Source organism: Heloderma suspectum, chromosome 2 (assembly GCF_057233095.1).
Source record: "Heloderma suspectum isolate Gila_16-S chromosome 2, 16-S_ref, whole genome shotgun sequence".
Classification (NCBI taxonomy): Eukaryota; Metazoa; Chordata; class Lepidosauria; order Squamata; family Helodermatidae; genus Heloderma; species Heloderma suspectum.
In genome coordinates, this window is record NC_139459.1 from 138,788,461 (window position 1) to 138,813,816 (window position 25,356).

General features: G+C 44.4%; 1 protein-coding gene across 18 annotated transcripts in view; it reads left to right on the top strand.

Annotated features, from left to right (window-relative positions):
• TMOD1 (tropomodulin 1) overlaps positions 1-25,356 on the top strand; it is a 55,524-nt gene that overhangs the window by 20,490 nt on the left and 9,678 nt on the right. For 14 of the 18 annotated variants that reach the window (XM_084834984.1, XM_084834980.1, XM_084834987.1 and 11 more), the window contains 5 exons: positions 3,894-4,013; positions 17,008-17,097; positions 20,439-20,566; positions 21,587-21,694; positions 22,776-22,919. In XM_084834984.1, coding sequence (XP_084691110.1) covers positions 3,894-4,013; positions 17,008-17,097; positions 20,439-20,566; positions 21,587-21,694; positions 22,776-22,919 — 590 coding nt within the window. The remainder of the gene's footprint in view (positions 1-3,893; positions 4,014-17,007; positions 17,098-20,438; positions 20,567-21,586; positions 21,695-22,775; positions 22,920-25,356) is intronic. The other 4 variants (XM_084834995.1, XM_084834990.1, XM_084834994.1 and 1 more) reach the window with 1 other exon arrangement.

The following is a 25,356-nucleotide window of genomic DNA, read 5'->3' on the forward strand; positions in this document are numbered from 1 at the left end:
TTCTTGCACCATTGCCCTGTCTCATTCACGGATTTTTACAGAGGGTCCAGACAGTGTCATCTTCCACTCATTACCCTCCCGTGTTTCCCCACCACTGCTTCCGTCTTTTTTCTTACTGCAGAAAATCCATTAAGGAGAAAAAGACGGAATAGCTGCACAGTGCCTTCTAATTGGTAGCGCTAGGAGCCCTCCATCTGGAAGCACCCTACATACTGCCGGGAAGTTTTGAGTTGAAATAAAAAGGGCATGAGTAAGTATCAGGGGTGTATGTGAGAATTGATAGGAATTAACTATGAGTGTCAGATATCCATGCATAGTTGTAGCCCTGTACTGTTAACGGAAATAGTTAATCTATTTTCTTTTATTTTTTAACATTAAATTGGAGTCATTGTCAAGTATACCTCATTTAAAAAAAAAACCCATGATGACTTAATTAGGGTCTAGTTGTCCCCAATTTCAGATAAATAAAGTGCTTTTTACAAGTGTAGGAGGGTTTTAAAGGTATTAACATTATTAAATAATTTTAATAACATTGGAATTTAACAATTAAAATAAGAGCCAAGTTTTTTTAAAAAATCAGGCATTCTAGTACCTATGCATTCATTCATTGGCCAGAACCCTGCATGATGGGAGCTAGTTTGCTTCTCACTGAGCTATTGGGGTAAGTTACTGCTTGCATATTTTTTCCTTGTATCCCTGTAAATACTAGAGCTAACTCAGCTTTCCCCAACCTGGTGCCTTTCAGATGTGTTGGATTACAGCTCCCATAATTCCCAACCAGCATGGAGGGCATCAGGTTGGGGGAGGCTGGGCTAGAGAGTTACTTTTGAAAGAAAGAAAGAAAGAAAGAAAGAACGAAAGAAAGAAAGAAAGAAAGAACGAAAGCAGAACGAAAGCAGAAAATTTAGGGAAGAAGCCTTGAAATGCTGTTGATAGGTCCAGCCTTCCTCAGGCACATCCCCCACTAACCCCCCCTCCTGAAAGCTGAAAGTTTAGAATCCTAGAATTGGAAGATACCTCAGAGATCATCTAGTCCAACCCCCTGCTCAATTTGGGAAGGAACGTGGAATAATGCTGAGAGGACTTGGCCCCACAGGTGCATTCCACTTCCAGCCCTTGCTGTAGGAGGAGGCGAGACACACCTTATCTTTGTTTTCCTGAAAATAGGAGGGTACTAAAAACCATTGACTGTTGACATAAGCAAAACGTGAGTGGTACGAAGCTGGTATTCTAAACTTTGTGTGAAGACCAGGTATGATATAAAATGAGATCTCACGGTGTGTCCCTCACCTGTGGGGTGAGCCTGGCTTCCTCTCAACTTTGCAACTAAAACGAGAGATGTGCATACCAACAATTCCAGTGCTGACACAGCTCTCGGTCTTGCTTCAGGACAGGTGAACACCCTATTTTCCAGAAAGACCGTAGAAGGTTCATGGATTTTATATGTTCATTTGTTCTGTTATTAATGTTTTTAAATGATTTTTTAAAACCGGCTCCAGGGACTGGGAGGTGGGGCGGCAGGACCCTCACCAGGGGATGGGGCGGGGGGGCAGCCAATCAGTACCCTGCACAACCAGCTTCTCCTTCATCCTTGCAGTATCAGGCATTTCTGAGCTTGACGCTGCAGAGGAAAGGTATGTTTGGACTGGACACAGGGAAGGTGCTTCCAGAGCAGCCCCTTTGCTCTAAAAATGTTAAATGGGCCATTACCTGTTGTCATAGGTTGTATCCATGTTGCAGCTTCCATCAGTGACTGTTGTGCTAAACCAGAAGAATTGCAAAATGATCCACAAATGTAGCGCTGCAGTGATGGCTGGGTACATTATGGCATTTCTGAAGATTAAGAATACACATCCCCTTTTCCCTAGTGCTCAAAAAGCTGGTGCTCAAGAATCATAGACCCGATGTGAACCTGGTTTGTTAAACTCTGGGTTGTTGTGAGAGAAGCAGAAGTGAGCGAGTGTGCTGACTCTGACCTCCGGATCTCTCTTACTGCAGCTGTGTGGAGTAGAACATCCCAGGGACACCCCATCCCTGGGTTGTTTAGCATGATATCTGCATGCAGCAATCTGGGTTGATGGGGGAGAGACAATCCAGGATTGTAACCCAAGAACAAACCATGGGGGCTACAACTCCGTGTTCAGACATCATGCTAAACAAGCCAGGGATGGTGCGCCCCTGGGTTGTTTAGCTCAGCAGGAGCAATTGTGTGGCCCTGAGCCAGCACGCTTGCTTGCTTCCTCCCACTAGTTCACGACTTCCATTAGTAGCCATGACATCCAAACTTATTGAAAGAGTTGGATGGGCCTTATAAGTCATTTAGTTCAACCCCCTGCTTGGTGCAGGAAATCCAGAGGAGGAGGAAGAGGAGGAGAAAGGATCCAGGAGGGAGGCTTGGAAGGCAGCAGCAAGGGAGAGGGTCTTCTTGGTGGTGGCCCCCCAATTATGGAATGATCACCCTGATGAGGCCTTCCTGGCACCAACATTGCTATCTTTTGGGGGTCAGGTTAAGACCTTCCTCTTCCCTCAGATGTTTGGCAGCATATGATGAGGTTTGAAACTGATCCCGGATTTTTCTTATTGTTGATTTTTTAAATTGTTTTAGATATATGTGTCTCTCTGTGTGCAATTTGTTTATATGTTTGTATGTAAATGGTTTTTATAATGTATTTTAAAGGTTTTTAATCTTTCTAAACTACCCAGAGAGCTTCAGCTATTGGGTGGCATAGAAATGTAATGAATGAAGTGATACAGTTACCCCTTTTCTACCATGCTGAAACCAGTGCAGCCAGGTTGAATTAGTTTCCCTAGTACTCTCTTGCAAAACAGAAGACACCTTAGGGCCAAACCAGACATTACTATAATTGCATAGTTAGCAACTATGCTTAGGGTTCTAAAAATACTAATACTAGGAGGCAGCCCCAGTGCAAACTCTCTCACCACCTGAAGTGGCACAACATGCACTGCTGCTTTGTGCCCCTTCTTGTCACTGCCTCCCCCGCCCCCCCCCCCTTAACTTTGCTGCCACCATACAGGCTCTATGGAGAGCCACGAAGCAGGAAGAAGTGACCTCCTAGGTCTTGCAAGAGCTCATCTGGGTCTTGTGAGACCCACCTGAGCTCTCATGAGAGTCTGACAGCTGCTTCTTTTGGCCACAAAGCTCTTAAAAGGGAAACAGAGGGCAGGCAGCTGCTCCAGAGAGCCCCGCTTACCGCTCTCTCACTGTGGGAAATGCCATGGCGTGAGAGCAGCTGGCAGGGCTCTCTAGAGCACCCCTTGGAGGTAGTTGAGGCTGGTGGTGGCAGGCCCTCCTGGCTGAGGCGGGGTAGCAGGGAGTGATGCAGTTCGCCACTGCACTGCCTGATGCAGGTATCTCACCTGCTTCATGGGTGGGCTGGCCCTGCTTGGTGGGGTTTAAGCCTGCCCTACCCAATCACAATCCCAGTGAAAGTGCCCCCCCTCGCCAGTGTGGCATTTAGCATAAGGTGGTAATTGGTGCTAATGGGAGCTTTTTTCCTATCACTAACTGCTGTGTAGAGGTGGTGATTTTCATCGGGATTGTGACTGAGAATATGCACTGTGGGCCTGATGAAAATTCCCTGAAATTAGTATGTATTCTTTTTTTTTTTAACCGCCATGGTTGCTTGCTAACCATGCAATTCAGGTAATGTCTAGTTTGTTTTTCTGCATTAGAATCAAAGCATACTTACCGTCCTGTGCAGTCAAAATTTTCTCCTTCGTAGTAGAACACGCTTGTTTTGTTCCTGATCCTATACATTTCATTTACTCATTTGTCAGATAAAGCCGTCAGCAATAAGGAACTTTATATCCCCATCATTAAAACAATTGCCAGCCTGATGGAATGGAGCTGATCTCACTTTTTGTGTTTATAGGAAAAGTCTGGGTCCCCAAGCAGAAGGCCATTGATCCTGTTTTGGAAAGTGTAACTCTAGAACCGGAACTGGAGGAAGCACTAGCAAATGCCTCAGATGCTGAGCTCTGCGACATTGCTGGTAATTTGCGAGACTCTATGCATTTGGTTTCTGCTTATAATTATCATTTATTCCCCATAGCGTAGTGCTATTTGCATAAGCAATGCTTTTAAAGGAACTTGCATGTGAGAGGTGCGGGACTGCAGAAAGCCTAGATTTTTAAAATAAAAACTGAAGAGTGGCACAATCTCCACAGCTGTAGTTGTCTTTAGCACTTCTCTTCTGTTTTCCTTAAAGGACCCCCACCACAAAGGTTGTAATGAACGTGTGATGAAATGGTCGCACCTATAGCAGCCATGTCACACCCTCTGGTGTGGGCAGAACATAGCAGGGTGTACACACCGGAAAAGGGCAATTCATTGCAGTGCAATCATTCATTTATGAGTTGCCCTATAGTTGAAGCTCTCAGGACGATGTACATAACAACGATAATAGCAATATTATAATAACAGCAATATTACGATAATAGCAATAGTCCCAATAGTGTGGAAAGTCTATCTTGCCATTCTGCTTGTAGTTTATAATGAAAGAGCAATGTCTGGGTAGCGCTAGAAGCCAACCCATCTGGAAGCAGCCCTCATCTTCCGCTTTTCCCCATGCCCTCTGACAGGAGGCCTGCCCACTGTGCTCTTGAACTTGCTCTTGGCAGTGAGCTCATGATTGGGGGAAACCTCTAGTGAGAGGGAACTGTAGAAGAGACCTAATGAGCAGGTGAAGGGTTATTCACCCTCTTGCTACCAGCCATTTCTCTGTTGTGAATTATCCCCTCGCAACGCCACTTCCAGAGGATATCACCAACCATGTACTCTCCTTCCATGTTTTTGGTGTGGCTGATCTTCTCTAGCAGTTGGGGAGAGGAAGAGCAGGTAAGATTAGCCACACTGGAGAGAACAAGGAAGGAAAGAGCCCCCGTAGGGATCCAGCTCAAGGCAACAGTGTGGAGGCAGTGGAGCCTTCTTCCTTGCTGGGAATGCTCTGCTGCCCATTGGGACAAGTATGCAAAGGAGTTTGCTCCCTTTGCCGTGATTCCAAACATGGAAAGGTAGGCTGGGAGGTGGGCATCACTTGTTATTTATTGGTATTTATACCCTGCTGTTCAGCCAGGATTTGCTCCCAAAGCGGCTTGCCACTTAAGAAACAAAGTTCAATACGTTAAGGATATCTGGAGTGTTTATGGCAATCTCTTCCAATTCCTGTCAGTTGATGTCGTAGTTTGGGTTCCAGGTTCTTCCTTCCAGAAGGAGGGGGCAGAAGGAATTGTAGACGGGCAGGGGGTGGCTTCCTTTCACTAAATGGAGGAGGAATACGTTACGCACTACTGGCTGGCACACTTTTCTTTGATTGTTTACAGGGCTGCTGTCAAGGGTAGGCCTGGCTGGGCAACTGCCGAGGGCCCAGACCCCAGCAGGGGCCCACTGACAAGTGCCCCCTGGAGTTGTTCCTCCTCTTCACCATTGTAAGCTGCTTGCTCACCTGCCTCTCGCTCTGGCCCAGACAACAGGGGTGGCGAGAAGGAGGAGCAGTGGATGGCACTGTCTGCTTGCTCACTGGCTCGCTGCCTGTCAAACAAGCAAATGATAGCAATGATGAGAAAGAGAAGGAGGAGCAATAGCAGCTGGTGACAATGGTGGTGAGAAGGTAGAGTCACTAAGGGAGGGAAGCCACTGAGGGGTGCCTTGCCCAAGGGCCCTCAGAAACCTGGAGCCAGCACTGGTTGTTTAGTTTACCATACTGTGGCCTTATGACTAAGTCTGTGAGGCCCAAATTAGTCATGGCATTAATTTACACAACAGCTGTGTCTTTAGCACCTCCTTCCCCTCTGTAATGCCTAGAATTACTTGCCCACATTGTGATGTCACTGCACTCTGCATTTTCCTTCCCCTTGTTAGCAGCAGCAGCTGGTGATGTGGTGCAGGGAAATGTGGAGCATTGTGATGTCACAATACGGGTAAGTGTTACAGAGGAGGAGGGGGAGATGGATGTGTGTCTTCTGTTTTCATGGTTGTGTCTAGTCCAGGCCTCTGGCGAGGAGAGCCTAGTGCAAATAACTTTGGCTTATTTCCCGTGAGTGAACATTTAACACCCTCTTCATTGATTTGACTAAAATCTTCTTCCCTTTGTTCATCTCCTATTCACTGAACCGACTCACTCCTGCTTAAACTATATCTGTTTTTTCCAGCCTGCTGTCTGTTCCTCCCATATTCCCATGACATCATCCATCTCATTAGAAGTCGCAGAGGGACTGTAAGAGAACCATGCTGGTGGCTTCATGGTCCTGTTGAGGAATGCAATACTGCATTAGGCCTGCTGCTCTTTCTGGCTCTCCAGAACCATTTTGCTGCTTTGTCATTTTCTGTTTGCAAAAGCTATCTGGAGTTCTCACCACAGGCCAGGGTGCTGCTTGTTTGCTTATATACTTCCTTCATCATATGCAGATTGACAAACTGGAATCCTCTCCACTGGTCTTACTCATGAGTAACCACCCAGCAGCTGCTCTGATCCTTGCTTGAACTTGCAAGCTGGTGTTCAGCCCATGCTAATGCTTCACATGCCAGCTGGGGATGCTTACTTATGAGTAATTTGGCACACATGTGAAGAGCAGCAACAGACCATTCTGACAAGAGAAGGGATAGCTTCTGTCCCCCTGCCCCCCAAGAACATATGCCTGTGCAATTCCCCTGTAATCCCAAGCTGTGTGAGAGATCTGTTCGTGGGCAGCAAAAAAGAAAAAAATTAGAAGCCCGTGTGAGCCCAATATACCCACCCATGAAGGAGGCTGCTTGCTGTATATCTGCATGATTCAGTGCTCTGGCATTACCTCCTTCCAATCATTCTCTACTAGGGGTGGGTAATTCTGCCATGTCTGTGGATTGGATGTGATTACATCCTGCAGTCATTCCTGATGCAACGATAGCAGAATTAGCTGGCCTCAGAGGAAGCTACTGGTTGCATCTCTGCATGAGTCGCCACTCTAGTGAAATGAATGCCAAGAACAGTGACTTCTGGAGGTGCCTGTTGTCATTAACCCCCCGACCCCATGTAATTCTCACACTTAACGCATTCTGTAAGGAAACCTTTTGGGGTGTAAGTGTTAGCAGGCCTCCAGTTTAATTCAAAAGAGAGTGTGCTGTAGATATTAGATGTTTTGGGGAAACTACAGTATCTTGTACTAAAGACACTGAACACACCCTTTCAGATAAGTAGACTTTTTTTGAAATAAACTGTTTCTTGACCTGGAGTCATACTGGAATATGGGAAATGCTGATTAAGAGAAGAGCTTGTCTGCTGTTTGGAAGAGATGGTTTGGTATTCTTTGAAATTTGAGCCAGGGATTCAGCTTGACTTGAATTGGTCTATCCTTTTTTCATAAATTGTCTTCATTCCTATCTGTTGACACACTTCTTCCAGATATAGATCAGTGGTTTCAAAATGTATTTTTCAGGACCCTTGGAGGCTCTCAGAGTTCCTCATTTGAAAAGATCAATAGTAGGAGACAGGATTCCCTGAAAGATATGACTGTTGACCACTATTGAGCTTCCCATGCAACGTGTAGAAGCATTGGACACATTCTTGGCTGTGTGGGAAGGCTGATGCCAAGGTCTGATGGGCCTGCCTGGCACCCCATACAAACTGGGAACAAAGCCTAGAACACACTGTGATATCCTCTGCCATGCTTACACGTCCCCTGGAGAACACAGTGGGGAATCTCAACAGACAAAATGAACTGAGAAAAGTTTTCTGCAGACTTGAGAAATGCCGGTCTAGGAAACAGAATCACAATAAAAACTCAAAATAATTTTCTTGAGGTTTTTTAAAGAAAGGTTTTCAGCAAGAAGCAAGATTTCCAAACTATGAAACAAATGTGGCTGAACATCTGGCTGTGAGCTTGTTGCTGCTTATTCTAAAAGCCGCTGAAGCTAGTGCTCATATAGACATCTTCTGAGAAGAATGCCTTACTCACATTTCCATATTGCTTGTAACAAGTTTCTAAAAATCAAAATGTCACTCCATAATTTCTCCTAGAATGCCTATAGATTGGCCCTGGGTCTACAAATGCCAAACAGAATGAAATAGTGGATGGGTACAGAGCGGTGATGATGGTTTCCATGTGTGTATGTGATGTACGTGTGTGTGTGTGTGTGTGTGCTGTCTTTCTCTTTCTCTGCCACCCCACCTTTCTATTACAATAAAAAAAATAAAACAACACCAAACAGTGAAGACATTAAAATCATTCTTGGAAAATACAGCACACTTAAAAACTGCACCATAGAGAGAGGTTTTAACTGACAATATAAGGATCCAATTGATTTTTACATGTAGGAGCATTCAGAAGTATCCCCAACTTGGAAGTGGCATGGTCCATTCTGCTATCTCATTCCCATCCCACTTTGATGTATGTGTAGTAAGCCAAGTGTACTGGAGGGGCAGTGAATAGGCCACAGGATCAGGGCTCTCTAAGCAAGGAGACCTGGGTTAGCAGGAACTGTACTGAAGGAGCTAATGTACCAGTAACCAATAGGCAGTGACTGAGTGGGTCCTTCTGCCTTGCTGCCTCCTGGAGCCTCAGCAAAGCCTTGATCTTGTTGCAGAACTCAGAGTCAGAGAGGCCACGGAGTGAAGGAAAAAGAGTTTTTATTTAACGCGCGGGCTTAAGGCTGGAATCATTTCTAAAGAGCCAAAAGCCCCGATTTACATCAGCAGATTGTTTTTATAGACATTGTGACACATAGGAAACAGCTCCTCCCCTCCCTCCTGTGTGGGGTTGCAGTCCTCAACATTTCTTCTCTTAGCACCATTGTTTATAATACAAGAAATGGGTTATAGGGTAGCCATGATAAGCAAAGAACAGCAGAGAACATGATATACATATCACTATGACCTTAGCCTTTGTTGACATGATAAGAAATTCCTGTGTCTCGTCATCTTACAAACATATATTTCAGAGAGCAAGAGCTCAGCAAGAACATGAAGCATGAGGCTACTTAGTCTGACCCCCGATATGGCTGCTACATTCCCCCCTTAAATGCATAATTTCATTACAGTTATAGCATTTTATTACGCAAATAGACATTCTGGTTTGCGAAGCATAACACAGGACTCTTATAGCAACCCTCTTACTTAATATCTTGTTGAGCTATTAGAGCATAGAGGGCGGCAGTTTTACTAGCTGAGACATAAAACAGATTGGTTAAACAGCGCATAAGACAAGGAATGCAAAGGCATAACAGTATTTCTATGAACAACACTGGTAGAATTAGGATGAACAATGCTTTAAGCCAGCTAAGATCTGGAAGCCAAGAGGTTAACCAATCGAGCTAATCATGTTGTCCTATTGTTATGTCAGCCACTATATGGTGCAGATTGTTGATCTGTTCATTTACAGCATTACTATTATTAGTCAAATTAAATGATGGAGGAGAAAAAGATAAAAAAACCTGTTTGCAGGTATCTCTCTTGGCAAACAAAAATGTTTTACTCTCGTGATGTTAGCCAGGTGAAGCCAGTAATTATTAGCGAATCACTGGGACAGATTTCTATCTCTAGGGGCAGACCCCCCTTTTTTGCACCTTATTAAGGAAACACAATGCAACACTACTAACACTACAACACGCATGTTTGATCTTCTTTGGGATCTGACCGTACGCTGGGCAGCTATTCACCTGGCAAGCTGCAGTAGGGTCTAGTCCCCTTCTTCAATTCTCCAGTTGCAGGGCTGTCCGTACACAGGGTGGACAGTCTCCCGGTGTGCCCACAGTAAGGTCTAGCCTGAGTCTTCTTACTGCTTTTTCAGAATAATTTTCAAAGGATTTTCAGGATTTCTGTTCACAGTCTACTCTCCCCCTCTTGCTCTCTTGACTCGTGTCCAATGTATCCAGGGTTTAACTCCAGCTACTTTTACAGCTGTGGGGGTAGAAAGTATAACAATTTTTGGTCTTTTCTACTTGGGAGTTAAAGGGTCATTTTCCCACTCTTTAACCCATACTTCATCTCTTCGTTGGAAAGGATGAACTTCTGTGATGGGAATTGGGGGCTTATTTTCTAAGATAAAGCGACGCTGGGCTTGAAGAACTTTGCCCAGTGTTTGGACTTCTTGTTTAAGGCTAACGTTTGCTTGCTCTTGATGCCGCTCCAGTGTCAATCATGAAGTCAATGTCACGGCCCCTCACAGTCAATGTCACGGCCCCTCTCAAGCTGTCTTCTGTCTCGCCCGTTCTGGCTCCTTTGGTTTTCTCTTTTGTGTATTTGATTTATTTTATTTGGGCATTCACGCCACCAATGTCTATCTTGTCTACACTGGGCACACTGTGCCTCTGCTGGGTCTTCTTCTATTTTTTCGTCTACGTCTTCTTGGGCCTCTGGGTCGAGGGGGGTATATTGGCGATAGGCATCTAAAAGGCGCTCCAAGTACGCTCTGGGGCCTCGGTGGCACCTTGCAGCACTTTAGACGCCTTGGTCATATTAACTGACTTCTTCATACTTGCCCTCATGGCTTTTAACAGCAGGGTTTGATACTGGGTGAGGCGCTCTAGCCCCGCTTATGTTTTGGGATTCCACCGAGGGGTTTTTTGTTTTTTTTATAAGGAGACTTTATTGGGTAACTTACAGCACACAGGCGTACCTAATGGTTGGATCAGACAGCTTTTCTGAACCACGAGCTATTGGGCTAAATGGATTTTATACCATACATATTACCCATGAGGCAGCACAACACTAGCAAGCATTTTCAGCATAGGCTAGAAGTGTTTGGTTCTCAGGCACAGCCTCCTGTAAACAAACTTCGCTTCCCAGGCAAAGTGCTTGATAACACTTTCACTCATTAGTATGGGAAGAGAAATCTCTCTTTTTTTTGCTTTCTTTTTCTTGCTGATCTGTCTGTATTGTAGATCATGTTTCAAACTTTTTACGTAAAACTTTTTGCTCCATGCACCAGCCTTGTCTCTTCATTTGTCTTTTTTCAGTTAAACTCACTTACTTAAAACTTTCTGCCCTACACTAGTCCCAATGACGCACATTTGGGATAGGCTCTTCTTCTCCTTCTAGTTACATTTTTTTATTTTAAAGAACTATTACATTATTGTGGCTACTTTACCACCAGGTAATAAGCTCTAGGCACAATCAGCTGCTTCTAATTCACTCTGGGGTAGGGGTGCACGAAAGTCACTTACCTGGTCTTGCAGCTTTTCGCGGTGGGGGGGAGGCGCTTCGCTGCTCTCCCCCCGAAGTTCAGGCCGGGGGGGAGGCTTCCCGCCTCGCCCGGCCGAAATTCAGGCCAGGGGGGAGGCTTCCCGCCTCGCCCGGCAGAAATTCAGGCCGGGGAGGAGGCGCCTCGCCCGGCCGCGAAATAAAAAGTAAAACAAAAACAAAAACGCCCCCGTGATAGGCTACGTGATGATTAACGTAGCTTATCACGGCTAGATCTGCAAAGTCAGCCGTGATAGGCTACGTCAATCGTCATGTAGCCTATCACGGGTGACTTTAAAAAAAAAAAAAAAGGCGTGTACGCAAATGGCAGCCCCCATAGGGAGCCGCCATTCGCGTTCCTTATTTGGTCGCTGTAGTCTACGTAAATCTTTACATAGACTACGGCGAAAATAAGGGCAACGCAAATAGCGTTGCCCTTATTTTCGCCGTAGTCTACGTAATCTTTATGTAGACTACAGCGACCAAATAAGGAATGCGAATGGCGGCTCCCTATGGGGGCAGCCATTAGCCGTACGCGCTTTTTTTTTTTTAAAGTCACCCGTGATACGGTACGTGACGATTTACGTAGCCTATCACGGCTGACTTTGCAAATCTAGCCGTGATAGGCTACATTAATCGTCACGTAGCCTATCACGGGGGCGTTTTTTTTTTTTTTAGTTTTATTGGAATGGCGGCGGTGGTGGCCGGTCGAAAGATCGGCTGCCGCCCCCGCCCCTGATGAAGACCCGACGAACCGCTGCCGGGACCCACCGCCGGGAGGGACATTCGGGAAAGGTAAGTCCCGTCCCGGGGGGGGCGTGCGGGGTGTGGGGGGGTGCGGAGAATTTCTCCCCGAAACTTGTTCGGGGGGCCAAACACGTTGGCGCTCGGCCCCCCGAAGTTTCGGGGAGAAATTCTCCGCCAACCCTACTCTGGGGGCAACTATGGCCGCGCTTCTTCTCTACAAATGTTCTTTCTCTTTGCCTCTTGCCTCCTCTTCTTTTTTTTTTCCCTTCTCTATCTGTCTGCCACGTTCTCTATTTCTCTGTCTTTTCTACTTGCCTCAGTCTTTCTCTACTTGTCTTTGTCTTTTCTCTTGTCATCCATTGGGAACCACACTCAGTATCATTTGGAGTTGCAACTAACACTAATCTGCAAATATCACATATATTTTATGATATTTAAGAAATCATAAAATATACACAACAAACTTTTTTGCAATTTAACACAATGAATGGAAAACACTTTTTGCATGGTACGGCATGATGGAGCAGATCCAGCAATTAGGGGGGGAAAGCTCTCGGGGCTATTTATCACTAGACAAGCTAGCCAGGGATTTACAGTATCTCACACACACACACACACACACACCCCTCTTCTCTTCCCCTTGAACTTGGTACATGAAAGCAAAGTGCCGAAACTCAGGACGCTGGGGGGTGATGGGCATCGCCTTATACTTGCATTTTTCAGGCAGCCATTAATCTTCTTCGGGGAGGCGGTGGGGTGATTTGCAGGACTTTAAAGGCAAGCTTCTCAGTTTGTTTGTATTTGTAAATCCCAAGCTCAAAACAGGACATGATGAGGTACAGGGCAGCCAAATCCTTGCTTTGGCACGGGCAACAAATAACTCCGGTCAGCCTTCTTCGCTGGGGTCTCAAACAGGAAAACAGTCTTAATTTAAAGTTGTAACATTACTGACAGCGTCAGCTAGCCAGCTACACAGATTTCACTGTTTTTTTAAGACAGTTACTCCAATATCTTCTTTTCTTCTCAATCAGGTTGGGTCTCCCAGCTTACACAGTTTATTGCAGCTTCCAGGAGCATGGTAGTAGCGTGATTTTGGCTTGGCCAGGAACATGCTGTCTGGTTTCTCGGTCTCTTCAGCACACACACTCAGGCAGTTTAACACTGGACACTCGAATCAGTGAGATTTCTTCATTGCAGGGAATCCCACGGCAAAAGCCTAATGGTTATGCTCTTCAGAAATCATATAGCTGATGGTCTACAGGCTCTATGAAATTCTAGGACAGTTCAAAGCTAAACATGGTTACCTTGACAGAGATCTTTAATATGGTCTCTCCGCTTCATTCTGCCTTGGGACAGTCTTATGGCACACTTTCCACTCGAAGAGGGGTCTAGCCTGTGCCCTGGGGGCTGATTCTTCACCTTTATTCCATTTTGCACCTTCATCTTTTGGGTCTTCATTTTCAGTTTCCATTTCTTAGGGATTTCATTTCAATAAGGCGAGGTGATGATGTTGCACAACTCAGAACGTTGTGGGCAATTTTCCTGCCCCCCCTCTCGGCGTGCTAGGCTAACAGCTAACTTTTGGCGTCACACTCCCACGCTTCGTTAAAAGCTAGGCTGTCCTGCAACATTTCTCTAATTAACAGCCTCAGATCTTGTTCTTTTTTTTCTCTCAGCTCGACCTTGAGCTTTTTGCTGTTTCTTCTTTCTATTCTGAATACTTTAAAAAAAATCTTTTTCCTTCTTTTTTAACATACATCTCAAGGGGGTGCAAGTCTTGCTTTCCCCACCTCCCATAGCCTCCCTCCTAAGATGAAGACAGACACAATGAAGGAAAGGGGATTGGTCAGTGAGTAAGGGGTCTCACTGGCCGACACAAAAGGAATTTCACACCACACACTTTGCTACTGGCCTGGGCACCCGGACGGTCAACGGTATGCAACAGAAACCGCAGTAGCCACTCACACAATCATCAGTTTCACCACTTCATTCATATGTTCCTGCCACCCACTTTCCTACTTTTCCACTAGAGCGAAGCAGTTTCCTCAGCGCCTTGCTGAGTATTAGTGCCTGCTCGGGGGAGTGATCAAGTCCCCCCTCCACCCCCAATCGGGTGGGTCACCTTTTTGTATACGTATACTAACACTGACCTTCTTCATAAGGCGGGGCCCTCTTTTTTTCTGCCCAGTGGCCTTTCTCCTAAAGGCGGGGTCCTCTTTTTACTCCATATACTTGCCTTTCTCCTGAAGGCTTCCAATGTGGGTTTCAACTCAATTGCAGCTGCAGTATGGGCAGGGCTCAAGTTCCTTCCTCCGCTTCTCAAGGTTCTCTTGCTGCTCGCTGCCGTTTGGGCGGTCCCAGTGCAGGCTTTCTCCCGTTCATCCGACAAAAAGGTCGGTGGCGCCAAGAAAGGGAGGCATGCGCCGAGCCCTCCTGGTGCGGCGATTAAGAGCAGGCAACTGCCACCTCTCTGTCTTGGCGCCTGCCACAATCCGAGTCACGGCACCATTTATGTTGCAGAACTCAGAGAGACCACGGAGTGAAGGAAAAAAGAGTTTTTATTTAACACGCGGGCTTAAGGCTGGAATCATTTCCAAAGAGCCAAAAGCCCCGATTTACATCAGCAGATTGTTTTTATAGACATTGTGACACATAGGAAACGGCTCCTCCCCTCCCTCCTGTGTGGGGTTGCAGTCCTCAACATTTCTTCTCTTAGCACCATTGTTTATAATACAAGAAATGGGTTATAGGGTAGCCATGATAAGCAAAGAACAGCAGAGAACATGATATACATATCACTATGACCTTAGCCTTTGTTGACATGATAAGAAATTCCTGTGTCTCGTCATCTTACAAACATATATTTCAGAGAGCAAGAGCTCAGCAAGAACATGAAGCATGAGGCTACTTAGTCTGACCTCCGATATGGCTGCTACAATTTGGAGTAGATGTTGCCAGTTTCCTCCCCGCAAGTAGGGCTGAGGGAGGGGAGGGCTCAGGCCGCCAAGCGGGTGCTGTGTCTCCAGTTCTGGGCTTCATCACAGGCTTGTCATAACTTCTGATGACAGTGGAGCTTCTGGGTCTAGTTGCAGCGGGAAGGGTCCTCCAACGCTGTGGCCTTGCCAAATGTGGTGTCCTTCAGGCACTTTCCTCTTGGTTCCAGTCTGTGCTGGGGCCCACAATGTGGTTCTGCTCCTCTGAGGTCTCCTCATTTGGGGGCTCCAGGCTCAGGCAGCTCCTGACACCAGGATCATATGAAATTCTCACCTTGTCCTGTGACTGACTCCCAAACAAACTTGAATCAGGCACAGGAAACTATGACCTGCGTCACATGACTCGACAGCCCACCATGGCTTAATTTACCATAGCTTGTTTTAGGGTTATTTGAAGGTTGTCTAAACCACAACCAACCCCTGCCGTCTGGGTTTGCATGACCCAGCAAGCCACAGCATGACAGGCACCCTTAGGGATGCCATGCAAAAATGGCACCTGCAAGTGCCCGGCACAACGCAAGAGCCTCCGCAGGTAAATTAACCCACAGTGGGCTGTCATGACCTGTGAACAGGACTAATGAGTTATAAAAGTCTTGCACCATCATCTTCTAAAGTAGCCCACATGTCTGCAAATGAATTTTGTTGTTTATTCGTTCAGTCCCTTCATGACCAATAATCCACATTGCTGGCGTCCTCTGAGCAGCATATGTCTTGGATTTTATTGTACGGTTGTGGGCAAGGGCCTGTCTTTAATTTTTGTACAGTAGCTGGATGTTTATGAATAGCAATGGTTATTATTAGGGAAGCTACTTTGCTTGAACCTCACTTAGTTGCATGGCATATAAGAAACTTTCACATGATCACATTCATATGTGTGGAGCTGCCTTAGGGCTACAATGGGTAAAATCCAACATAAGTCCTACTTAGAGTAGACCCATGAAAATAACTGTGGCTAACTTAAGTCCCATTCATTTCAGTGGGTGTACTCAAAGTAAGATTTATGTTGGATTTTGCGCAGTTTTTACAGAGCAATCTTATACATGTGTATTCAGAAGTCTTAATAGGTTTACTCCCTAGTAAGTATGTTTAGGATGCTAATCAAATCAGATAAATTGGTTAAAAATATTTCAGTCATTTAAAAAGCTTTCCCTAAGGAATTGGGCAGAAATAAAAAATAATTATTATGCTTTTTAAAAGTACTTATAAAAATTTTGGGTAGCCAGCACCATCTTAGAGAAGAAGCATTCCCCCTTCTCTCATATACCAGAAGGAATGCCTCAGCTAAGACAGTGTCTACTGCAAGATGTGTGTGCAACTAATTGACTAAAACTCATAGAATTAACCCAACATCTCAGTTAAGATTAGATTATGGCCTTGGCAAGGGTACATTTTCCAAGCTGCTCTCAGGTTTGCAGCTACATAGGATGTTGCATGCTACCAGTGCATTTACCTTGGAGGATAGATACAGCTTTATTAGATGTGAATATTTCTGTGTGCTGCTAGATGCACTTCATAGAATGATTGTGCTAGTGTGTGAACTAACTGGACTCAATTAAGAAATGCCAGCTTATATTTATTGTGACGTAAGAGTGAAAGAACAACTTAAAACACTTCTGTCAGGCCCTGACAAATTCTGTGGGTGGCTCACACCCCAGATACACTGGAGTCTTTCCAAATGGTGGGGAGAATTTTACTTCTTCCACTGCTGCTTCCACCAGATTTCTGATCAATTGCAGTAAAATTCTCCTGAACATTTAGCAAGATATACAGACAATTGGCTCACCAAGTAGTGTTAAGTTGTTGCTTGGTATTTAACCAGAGTGACTGTGAAGAAAGAAGGAATCATATCCTTTCTTGTCATGTGAGCTGTGTTGAGCTTCACCCAGCACACTGGGTCTTCTTGCATTGTCCTCTGTCTCACACATATCCCTCAACATGTAAACAGAATAAAATAATTTAACACTGCTATTTCAAGCTTTTTTTCTAAGCTGCTGTGTGTCTTGGCCAGATTCTCACTTTCCCAAGAAAGGAGAATCCATAACTTTACTTAACTTGTTTTGTTTTATTTTCTCCTCTCTATTCCTCTCATGTAGCTATTCTTGGCATGCATACCCTGATGAGTAATCAACAATATTATGAAGCACTTGGAAGCACAACTATAGTCAACAAAGAAGGATTGGACAGTAAGTACAATTTGCAGCACACAACATTCAGGAGAAGTGAGCTTACTAGAGGCAGTGTTACTTTTTACTTTATGAATGTAAATCCCTGAAGTGAAGTTGCACCAGTATCTTTTGGGAGAATATATCTTGAGAAGGGCTGATGTGTTTTGCATCACATTTCAGGAGGATTCACTAGCTAATGCTGTGCTTCTAGGCTTGGTTATGTGAAAGCAAGTTCCTCTCTAAAGAATAGATGACCCAAGGAACTTCAGATCTGCTTACTGGGAAGGACTCCCTATCATCAGATATACTCCTGAGAGTAGAGTAAAACTTCCCCTCTTCCACTGAGTGATGTCCCACCATTCAAGAAGGTTTTGGTTGTTTTTTCTTTACCATTTAGTTCTGTTTGCCTGTTAAGTCCCCCTTAGGAATAAAATTAACCATACTGTCCACCTTTAAATATATATTTTTATTTAAAATTGTTTTTAGGCCCACCTTTAAGGGTAGAACCCTCTCAAGTTGGCACGCAGGACAAAAACCGCACAACAGTATACAAATAAGCAATAAATATACAATGAAAATACTTTAAAACTATAAAAACAGATAACACTAATAAACCCTGCAGCCCTTGGATTATAAAAAGGCCAGTGAAAACAAGTGGGACCTCAGAGCCTTCCTGAAGATCTGCAAAGAAGGGGCTTGATGAACCCTGCTGAAAGCTGATTCCCGAGATGCAGGGCCACCCCTGAAAATGCTCTCTGTATTAAATGTATAAATATAAAGTTTATTTAGTGTTTAGAAAAATTAAGTTCACATTTCAGAATACAAAAAAACAGCACATCATTTTCCAAGCACAAACCTCTGTTATAGTATAGCATACATATTTTCTGATCTCTTTAGTTGGGGAGTTAAGCACAGCATTTTCTCTCGTGACATGCAATACATCATTCCTTAACAGTGCAGCAAACACTTACACCTCTTAACATCTACATTCCGTGTAGATGTTATCCTTTGGTATAGGGCACAGTCAAAACCGTATTGATTTACAGAAAGAAGCTTCCATTCCATGCATACAGGGCAACAAAAGAAGGGACACTATCCAAGCGTAAATGACCACAGACTAAGACATGCACATGCTTATTTCTTTTATTCTGAAGTTAAGAAATGTAAACTTAATTTATTGCAAGAAATGTACAAAATGTACAGTACTGTGCAAAAGTCTTAGGCCGCCATTAGATTTGTTGTTTTAGCAATGGTATAATGACCATATATAATTATTTCTCAGTCTCTTCATTAGAATAGAACCAGAAAATACAGGAAATTTGTATGCCGTATTCAACAATAGAAAAAAAAATCAGAAAAAACAGCTTCCATAGGCTAAAGTGGCAAGTCTTTAGTGTGACCTCCCCTTACACTAGAGTAACAGCAGTCGCCTGGCCAGGAATGGTCTTCGTGGAAGGGTAGCAGCCAAGAAACCACTTTTGCGGAAGGGGAACAGGGTGAAAAGGCTAAGATACGCTAAAGCTCACAAAGATTGGAGTGAGGATCAGTGGAAAAGAGTATTATGGAGTGATGAATCCAAGTTTGAAATTTTGGGGTCCAGTTGCCGACAATATGTGAGAAGAAGAGTTGGAGAAAGATGGACGAATGAGTGCTTGTGGCCTTCAGTGAAACATGGTGGAGGGTCTGTCCTGGTTTGGGGCTGCATTTCTGCCAGTGATGTTGGTGATCTTGTCCGTATTGATGGGATCATGAATGCTGAAAAGTACAGACCGGTTTTAATTCATCATGCCATTCCTTCTGGAAAGCGCCTGATTGGGAATGGTTTCACTTTTCAGCATGATAATGATCCCAAGCACACTGCTAATGCAGTGAAATCATATTTAGCGAAGAAAACAGCTGATAAAACACTGACAGTCATGGACTGGCCTCCACAGAGTCCAGACCTGAATATTATAGAGGCAGTATGGGATCACCTGGGCAGAGAAAGAAATAAAAGACAACCTACACCTAAAGAAGAACTCTGGGAAGTGCTGAAACAAGCCTGGTATAATATACCAGAAGATTACTTCAGAAAACTTCAGGACAGTCGCCCCAAAAGAGTTCAAGATGTGCTTAGAGCCAAGGGAGGTCACACTAAATACTGGCTTTTGCCTGTACATATTTCCTGTATTTTCTATTTGTACCTTAATACAGAGACCAAAAAATAATTATGGATGGTCATTAAAACTTTGCTAAAACAACAAAGCTGGTGGTGGCCTAAGACTTTTGCACAGTCCTGTATATGTCAAACCATCCCTTGAGATACAGCTGCTAAGAGATGTGGAGCAAAAAGCCTTATGCATACATGTGTGCTCTCCACGTGCTTGTATCGGGCTAGGGGAAGCAGCTGCAGTTAGAACTTAGGATAAAAATGCACAGTTATCAAGCTACCAAAGGTGGGTTGAGAGACTATTACTGCAGCATCATTAAAGGGAGAGCCCTAAGGATGTTGGAGAAATCTGAAATAGATTCAAATGACTTCAGATTTCTGTGAATTCAATCCGTGGATTCCGTCGCGCAGATTCCACACACTTGCAGACCTTTTAAAAAAAAACTTTCCAAAATTGTTTGCAAATCTAGTTGTACAAAAATACAAAAGTTAGTGGAAAATATGTTAATATATATGATTTTTTTAAAAACACACACACTCATTTTATACATGTCTGATCTCTCTTCAGCCTCTGTTGTGTAGCACTCTTTTTTTGTGCGCTCTGCTCATAGATTGTGCGCTGAGCTAAGAAAAATATGCAAAATGTTACGTACCAGTGAAAGTTTGTGGCAGACTTGTTTATGTACTTTTCCAAAGGGGAAAAAAGTCTGATTCTGTCAACAATTGGGCAGTGGAATGAAAGACGCTGACAATGCTCGACACACAGATGGAATGGGTTAAACAAAATCCATACATCCCTGGACAGTCTTTGCAGAAATTATTGTATACAGCCAAAGACAGATTGAGGAGCCTGTGATGTTCCATGTGTTTCCTTAAAGATGTCTTTGTCATCATTTTGTGAAGATGGGAAACTTGTTTTGAGAGTAGGCTCAGTCTTGTATCATTTGGTTGTGTAGAACCTGTCCTGTGTAATTTCCATGCAAATCCAGTATCGGAGAGTCAAATTATTCCTTTTATTCCCCAAATGAAATGAAAGCTGCTGGGACTGGTGATATTGTCAGGGGTCAGGAGTTGCAGGACTCAAACCAGGAGCCTGAGAATCGAGTACTAGCTCCTTACGCATTGCACCACCAGGGCAACTGGTCCAAGGGAGAGGAACTGTAGGCCTTTATCTCTTTGACTTCCCCATCATACTACCCTTTTCCTGCAGGTATAATTAAGCCCACACAGTATAAACCAATTCCCGATGAACCCAATTCCACCGATGTAGAAGAAACCTTGGAACAGGTGAAAAACAATGATCCAGACCTTGAGGAAGTCAATCTCAATAATATTAAGGTATGGATTCCTTCCTAGCTGAGCTTGCGTTGAATAGCAAGAGAAAACATTCTTGAAAGGAATATGACTGTGCAAGACAGTGAGATTTGCACTGGAGAAAGTCCTGCGGATTGTGTCCATAGTTTAGGGCTGGTCTACACAGGCAGGACAATGAGGTGGAAGGATAGGCTGCAGTACTTCAATTGGCTGGTGAGGGATCACATTTTTGAATGCTCACTCACAATAGCTACAAGCAAGTAAAATCTAGCACATCAGGGGAGAAGTTTCTAGACCTAGAGCTAGCTCTCTGCTTTCTCACTTTCTCTGCAAACATCATTAATTGTTATTGAGAGAGAATAGCTGATGCCTAATTAATTAATTAATTAATTACAGTTATAGGCTCCCCAATAACCAGAGTTCTCTCGGTGGTTTTCAGGTAGATTAATAGGCATTTGCAGGGGAGAATTTGGGAGGAGAAGTGCTTAACCTGGCCACAAATGTTCCTGAAGGTTGTTTTTAAAGTCATTGCCCCCAGCTGCATAGGCAGCACCAGGGAAGGGGGGCAGGTATTGCTGGACCCCTGCAGTTACTTGGAAGTAAAGGCACTTTTCACATACAGATTATAATTTAATCATAAATGAGAAATTAAAATTAGGCTGTAATCCTAAACAGGTTTATTTTAAAGTTAACCGCATCAAAATCAATGGGAAATTTCAGAGAAAATGTGTTTAGAATGGGAGGTATTGATGTGAAATACACCATTAATATGTGGGACAAAGCTTCTCCCCTTCTGTTTCCAAATGTACCGTCACTGCCCAGCTTGGCTTACTTCTGAATTTAGAGTCACAATTGTGTGTGTGTGTGCGTGGGGGGGCGGACTGGAGTGGGGAATTTACATTTGCAGTGGACAATTGATAGGTGGGAAAAGGGCTAAAGTATTTCAAAGGAAAGGTGGAGAACTCTGTATTTTCCTTGGAGTGTGTAGTTGTGCCCCGACAAAACAGTCTACAGAGCCGTTGTCTATGTGTTTCTCTTTGGAAGGACATTCCCATACCTACCTTAAAAGCCTACACTGAAGCTCTGAAGAACAACAGCTATGTGAAAAAGTTCAGCATAGTGGGAACAAGAAGCAATGACCCCGTCGCTTATGTAAGTGTCAGACAGCTTACTCCAGCTAATCTTCTCAGGGAAGCTTTTAATGGGACTGTCTCCTTTAAGGATGACCCTGCTAGAATAAAGAAGCATCAAAATTGGAAGCCTTGTGCGAAGGGTTCTCTTTTTCATGACTGGAAATAAGATGTAACCCCCTATCCTAAGCACACATTTCCTGGGAGTAAAGTCACATTGAAATTGGTGTGACTTGCCATATTTGTGTTGGAAAGAGAAAAAGGGAACAGAAGGGAGTGCAAGAAGGGCAAAAGCAGATGTCTTGTTTCACACCTTGAGGACATAGAGTAGGCAGAATAAACTCAGTTCAGATAAAGCATTTCAGTGTTTTATGGGCCTTATGGGAGGGTGGTGGACTCCACAGTTAATGTTCCCAGTCTACTTGTGGGTTCACTGTGGTTATAGACGCCCATCTTTATCTTGCACATTTAATTGTTTCACTCCCAAGTATTCCAAACTGAATGGGGAAGGGATGATGATGATAACAACAACAACAATATTTATGTGTCACTTCCCACCACAAAAAGTAATCTTGAAACATGCACACAATACAGAAATCCAGGATTAATATAACAGGTAATATAACAATTGATATAAACTATAATCAGCACAATAATACAAATAAAAATAAATGCCATAAAACCATAATCTAAAAATAATACAATATGAAAAGTGTTCAGCCACAAAATCTTCTCTCTCTCACAGTCTGGAATGAACATAACAAAAGCAGCCCACAATTATTGGGCTATAACTGATGTCCAAAATGGCATGCAACTTTGCACATGGGTTATTGAATTGCATCTTGTATTCTAGCAGCCCAGAGTGTGTCCTGTCTTGGCCAGTCCAAACCCATGAGGCAGGGTGGGGCCCTCAGAAACTGAAGCCATGTGGAGCTGCCCAGCAGAACATAACACAAGCCCAGGTGGATCAGACCATCTTGCCAACATCCTGTCTCCAACGGGCAAGCCAGATGCCTTGAGGAAGGCCACAGATGATCAGGGCAATAGTAATAATATCACTTTGTAATACTTTTCTCTCATCCACCTCTCTTTTATGATGAAAGGCACTGGCAGAAATGTTAAAAGTCAACTGTGTATTGAAGAGCTTAAATGTGGAATCAAATTTCATTTCCGGATCAGGAATTTTGGCCCTGATAGAAGCTCTCCAGTACAACACGACACTGATTGAGCTCAAAATTGACAACCAGGTAACTTAGAACCCATTTCTGTTCTCTTAAGACAAAAATGAAATAAAAGATAGTTCTGCTTTATGTTCAGAAGAGGGCAATTAAAAAGAAATGTTTGCATGGAAGAATTAAACAAGGTGATGTGTATTTCATAGGCTGGATGCTCCTGCTCAGGTTAGGGGTGATGTGAATTATTCAGGAGAAGACAGACACAACAGGCCACCATGGGTTATGCCAGCATTGATAACGAGGGCAAATTCTGCTTATTTCATACTCTGCTTCGAACTTCACCTAGCAACCATCTTAGCCTTTAAACTACTACACATTGGGGTGTTCATATGACACAAAAGCCCACTGTGAGCTGTTTAACCCAAGTGAGGCTGTGGTACATGTGGGGCGTGTGCAGCCCTGCAAGACAGAAACGACAGGATCCCCAGTGAAAGCTCAACAAAAACGCACAAGGTGCAAGGGACTTTATAGAACTGCACTTGATCAATATATTATATAAAAGAAATGCATTTATAGCAGTTTGTGAACATGTATATAAACAAATATTGCACAGTTGATAATGCACACCAAATTACAGAGGAAGTAAATATTTCCAATGTATATACACCATATCACACATATCAGTCATTCCGTTGCGTATACATCATATCGAACATATCAGTATCCTAATAAACGGAGGCCTGGTGTTATGATGATGATGGCTAAGAATAGTTTTCCTCAGGAGCTATATAAACGATACATAACGAACTATGAAAACTGATATCATATCAAAGTTTTTTCACTTAAAAATTGGTGTGCAGCCTCCAGTTTGAATATACAACCCCTGCCAGTTTGAATATACACGATAACCCATTTGGGGGTTGTGTTGTGCAAACCTGGTGAGCATGGGTTATGTGAGGGTTGTTTAACCCTCGCATAACCCCCACACACAGAGTTCGCAAGACACAACAACCCACAGTCAGAGGTTGAATATGCGAAGTGATGCCTGTGGGCACCACGGCTCATTGTGGGTTAAATAAACCATGATGAGCCATGCCAAGACACCAAAACAGGCGGTACTTCTTCAGAAATAAAGAAGAAAGCTTCTAAGAGGCTAACAGGCTCTCCTCAGGAGTGAACCAGAATGCGCTGCCCAACTTGGGATCAGTCTAGGTCACCAACACCGACTGTTGTCGTTGATGCTCCAGTGAGGCCTTGGGGCTGACCAGCATCCCTGTACCGAAGGTGAGTCCCGCCACTCCATCAGTGCTTTGTCGTCTATCCTGATGGCGATCTTGGTGCCGAGCTTGGACCCGATTCCAATTAAGTTGCCTTGGAGGGTGAGATCCATGACTTCTCCCTTCTTGAACCTCCTGCTTTGCCACCTCGTTCACATCATTCCCCGAGGGGACACGGGTTCTGAGATAGACGCCAGGTTCACCTGACTCCTTCTCGGTCACCTCCATCAGGAAGAGTCAGCCCTCTCGATTCTACGAGCAACCACAAGAGCGGTCCAGGTCCCCCATTTCAGAGTGGGTCAGACATTACAACTGGGACCTTCTATACAGGAGACCCCGAGATTGGGGTGATTGTAGAGATGATCTTTACAGCTGGCACTGATGCTTCAGCCATGAAGGACCATCAGATTGGGCACCTCCTCGATACTGAACCCAGTCATTGGCTACCGTTTCAAGACCTCCTGAACCCTGGGAGACATTTATTGCTCCTCCTCCAGTTTCCAGGAAACTGTGCAGCCCACTGGCTCCTTAAATGCCTCCACCCTGTCCACTGTCCAGGCAGCAAGTACCGCTTCCAGCCTTAGCCACTACCATCACCCGCATGGCCACTGTAGCATCCACAGGATCAAGCTGCTGAGCAGACTGCTCTCCCGCTACCTACAGAAAGGTCACTGCTATTGGGCACAGGAGGCTACGAGTCTGATTCCACATCTCTCTTGTTGCAACATCCCTCATCGTCTCCAGATGCGGCAGTCAGGTCTTAGGACGCGATCTCACCTTCGGAGGATCTGGGGTAATTCTTGGACCAAATTCTGAGAATGGCCCAGTCGCTGGGGCTTGCTACCCAACGGGCTGCCCTTACAGTACAGGACCCAGGTTTTCGACACTGTCAACACAGACACAACCAGACCAGCGGTGATTCCTCTTTTGCCCGCCTTGCAGGATACAATTAAACAGATTTTAAACCTGTGGGCAGGAACTCTCTTGTTTTACCTGGAGCCTTTTTGACCGAGGAGTGGCATAAAAATACTCTAAATAGATAAAACAAATCAACTCCAGTTAGTCCCAGCCATGGAGAGCAATGATGGGAGTTGTGGCCAGAACACCTGGAGGCCCACAAGTTTCCCACCCCTGATTCACACACTAGATTATGTGAAGCAACTATTCCTCCAGTTGCCAGGATCTCTGGCTGCAGGGAGCCTTCAGACTAGGTTCCTTTTGGGAGCTGAGCT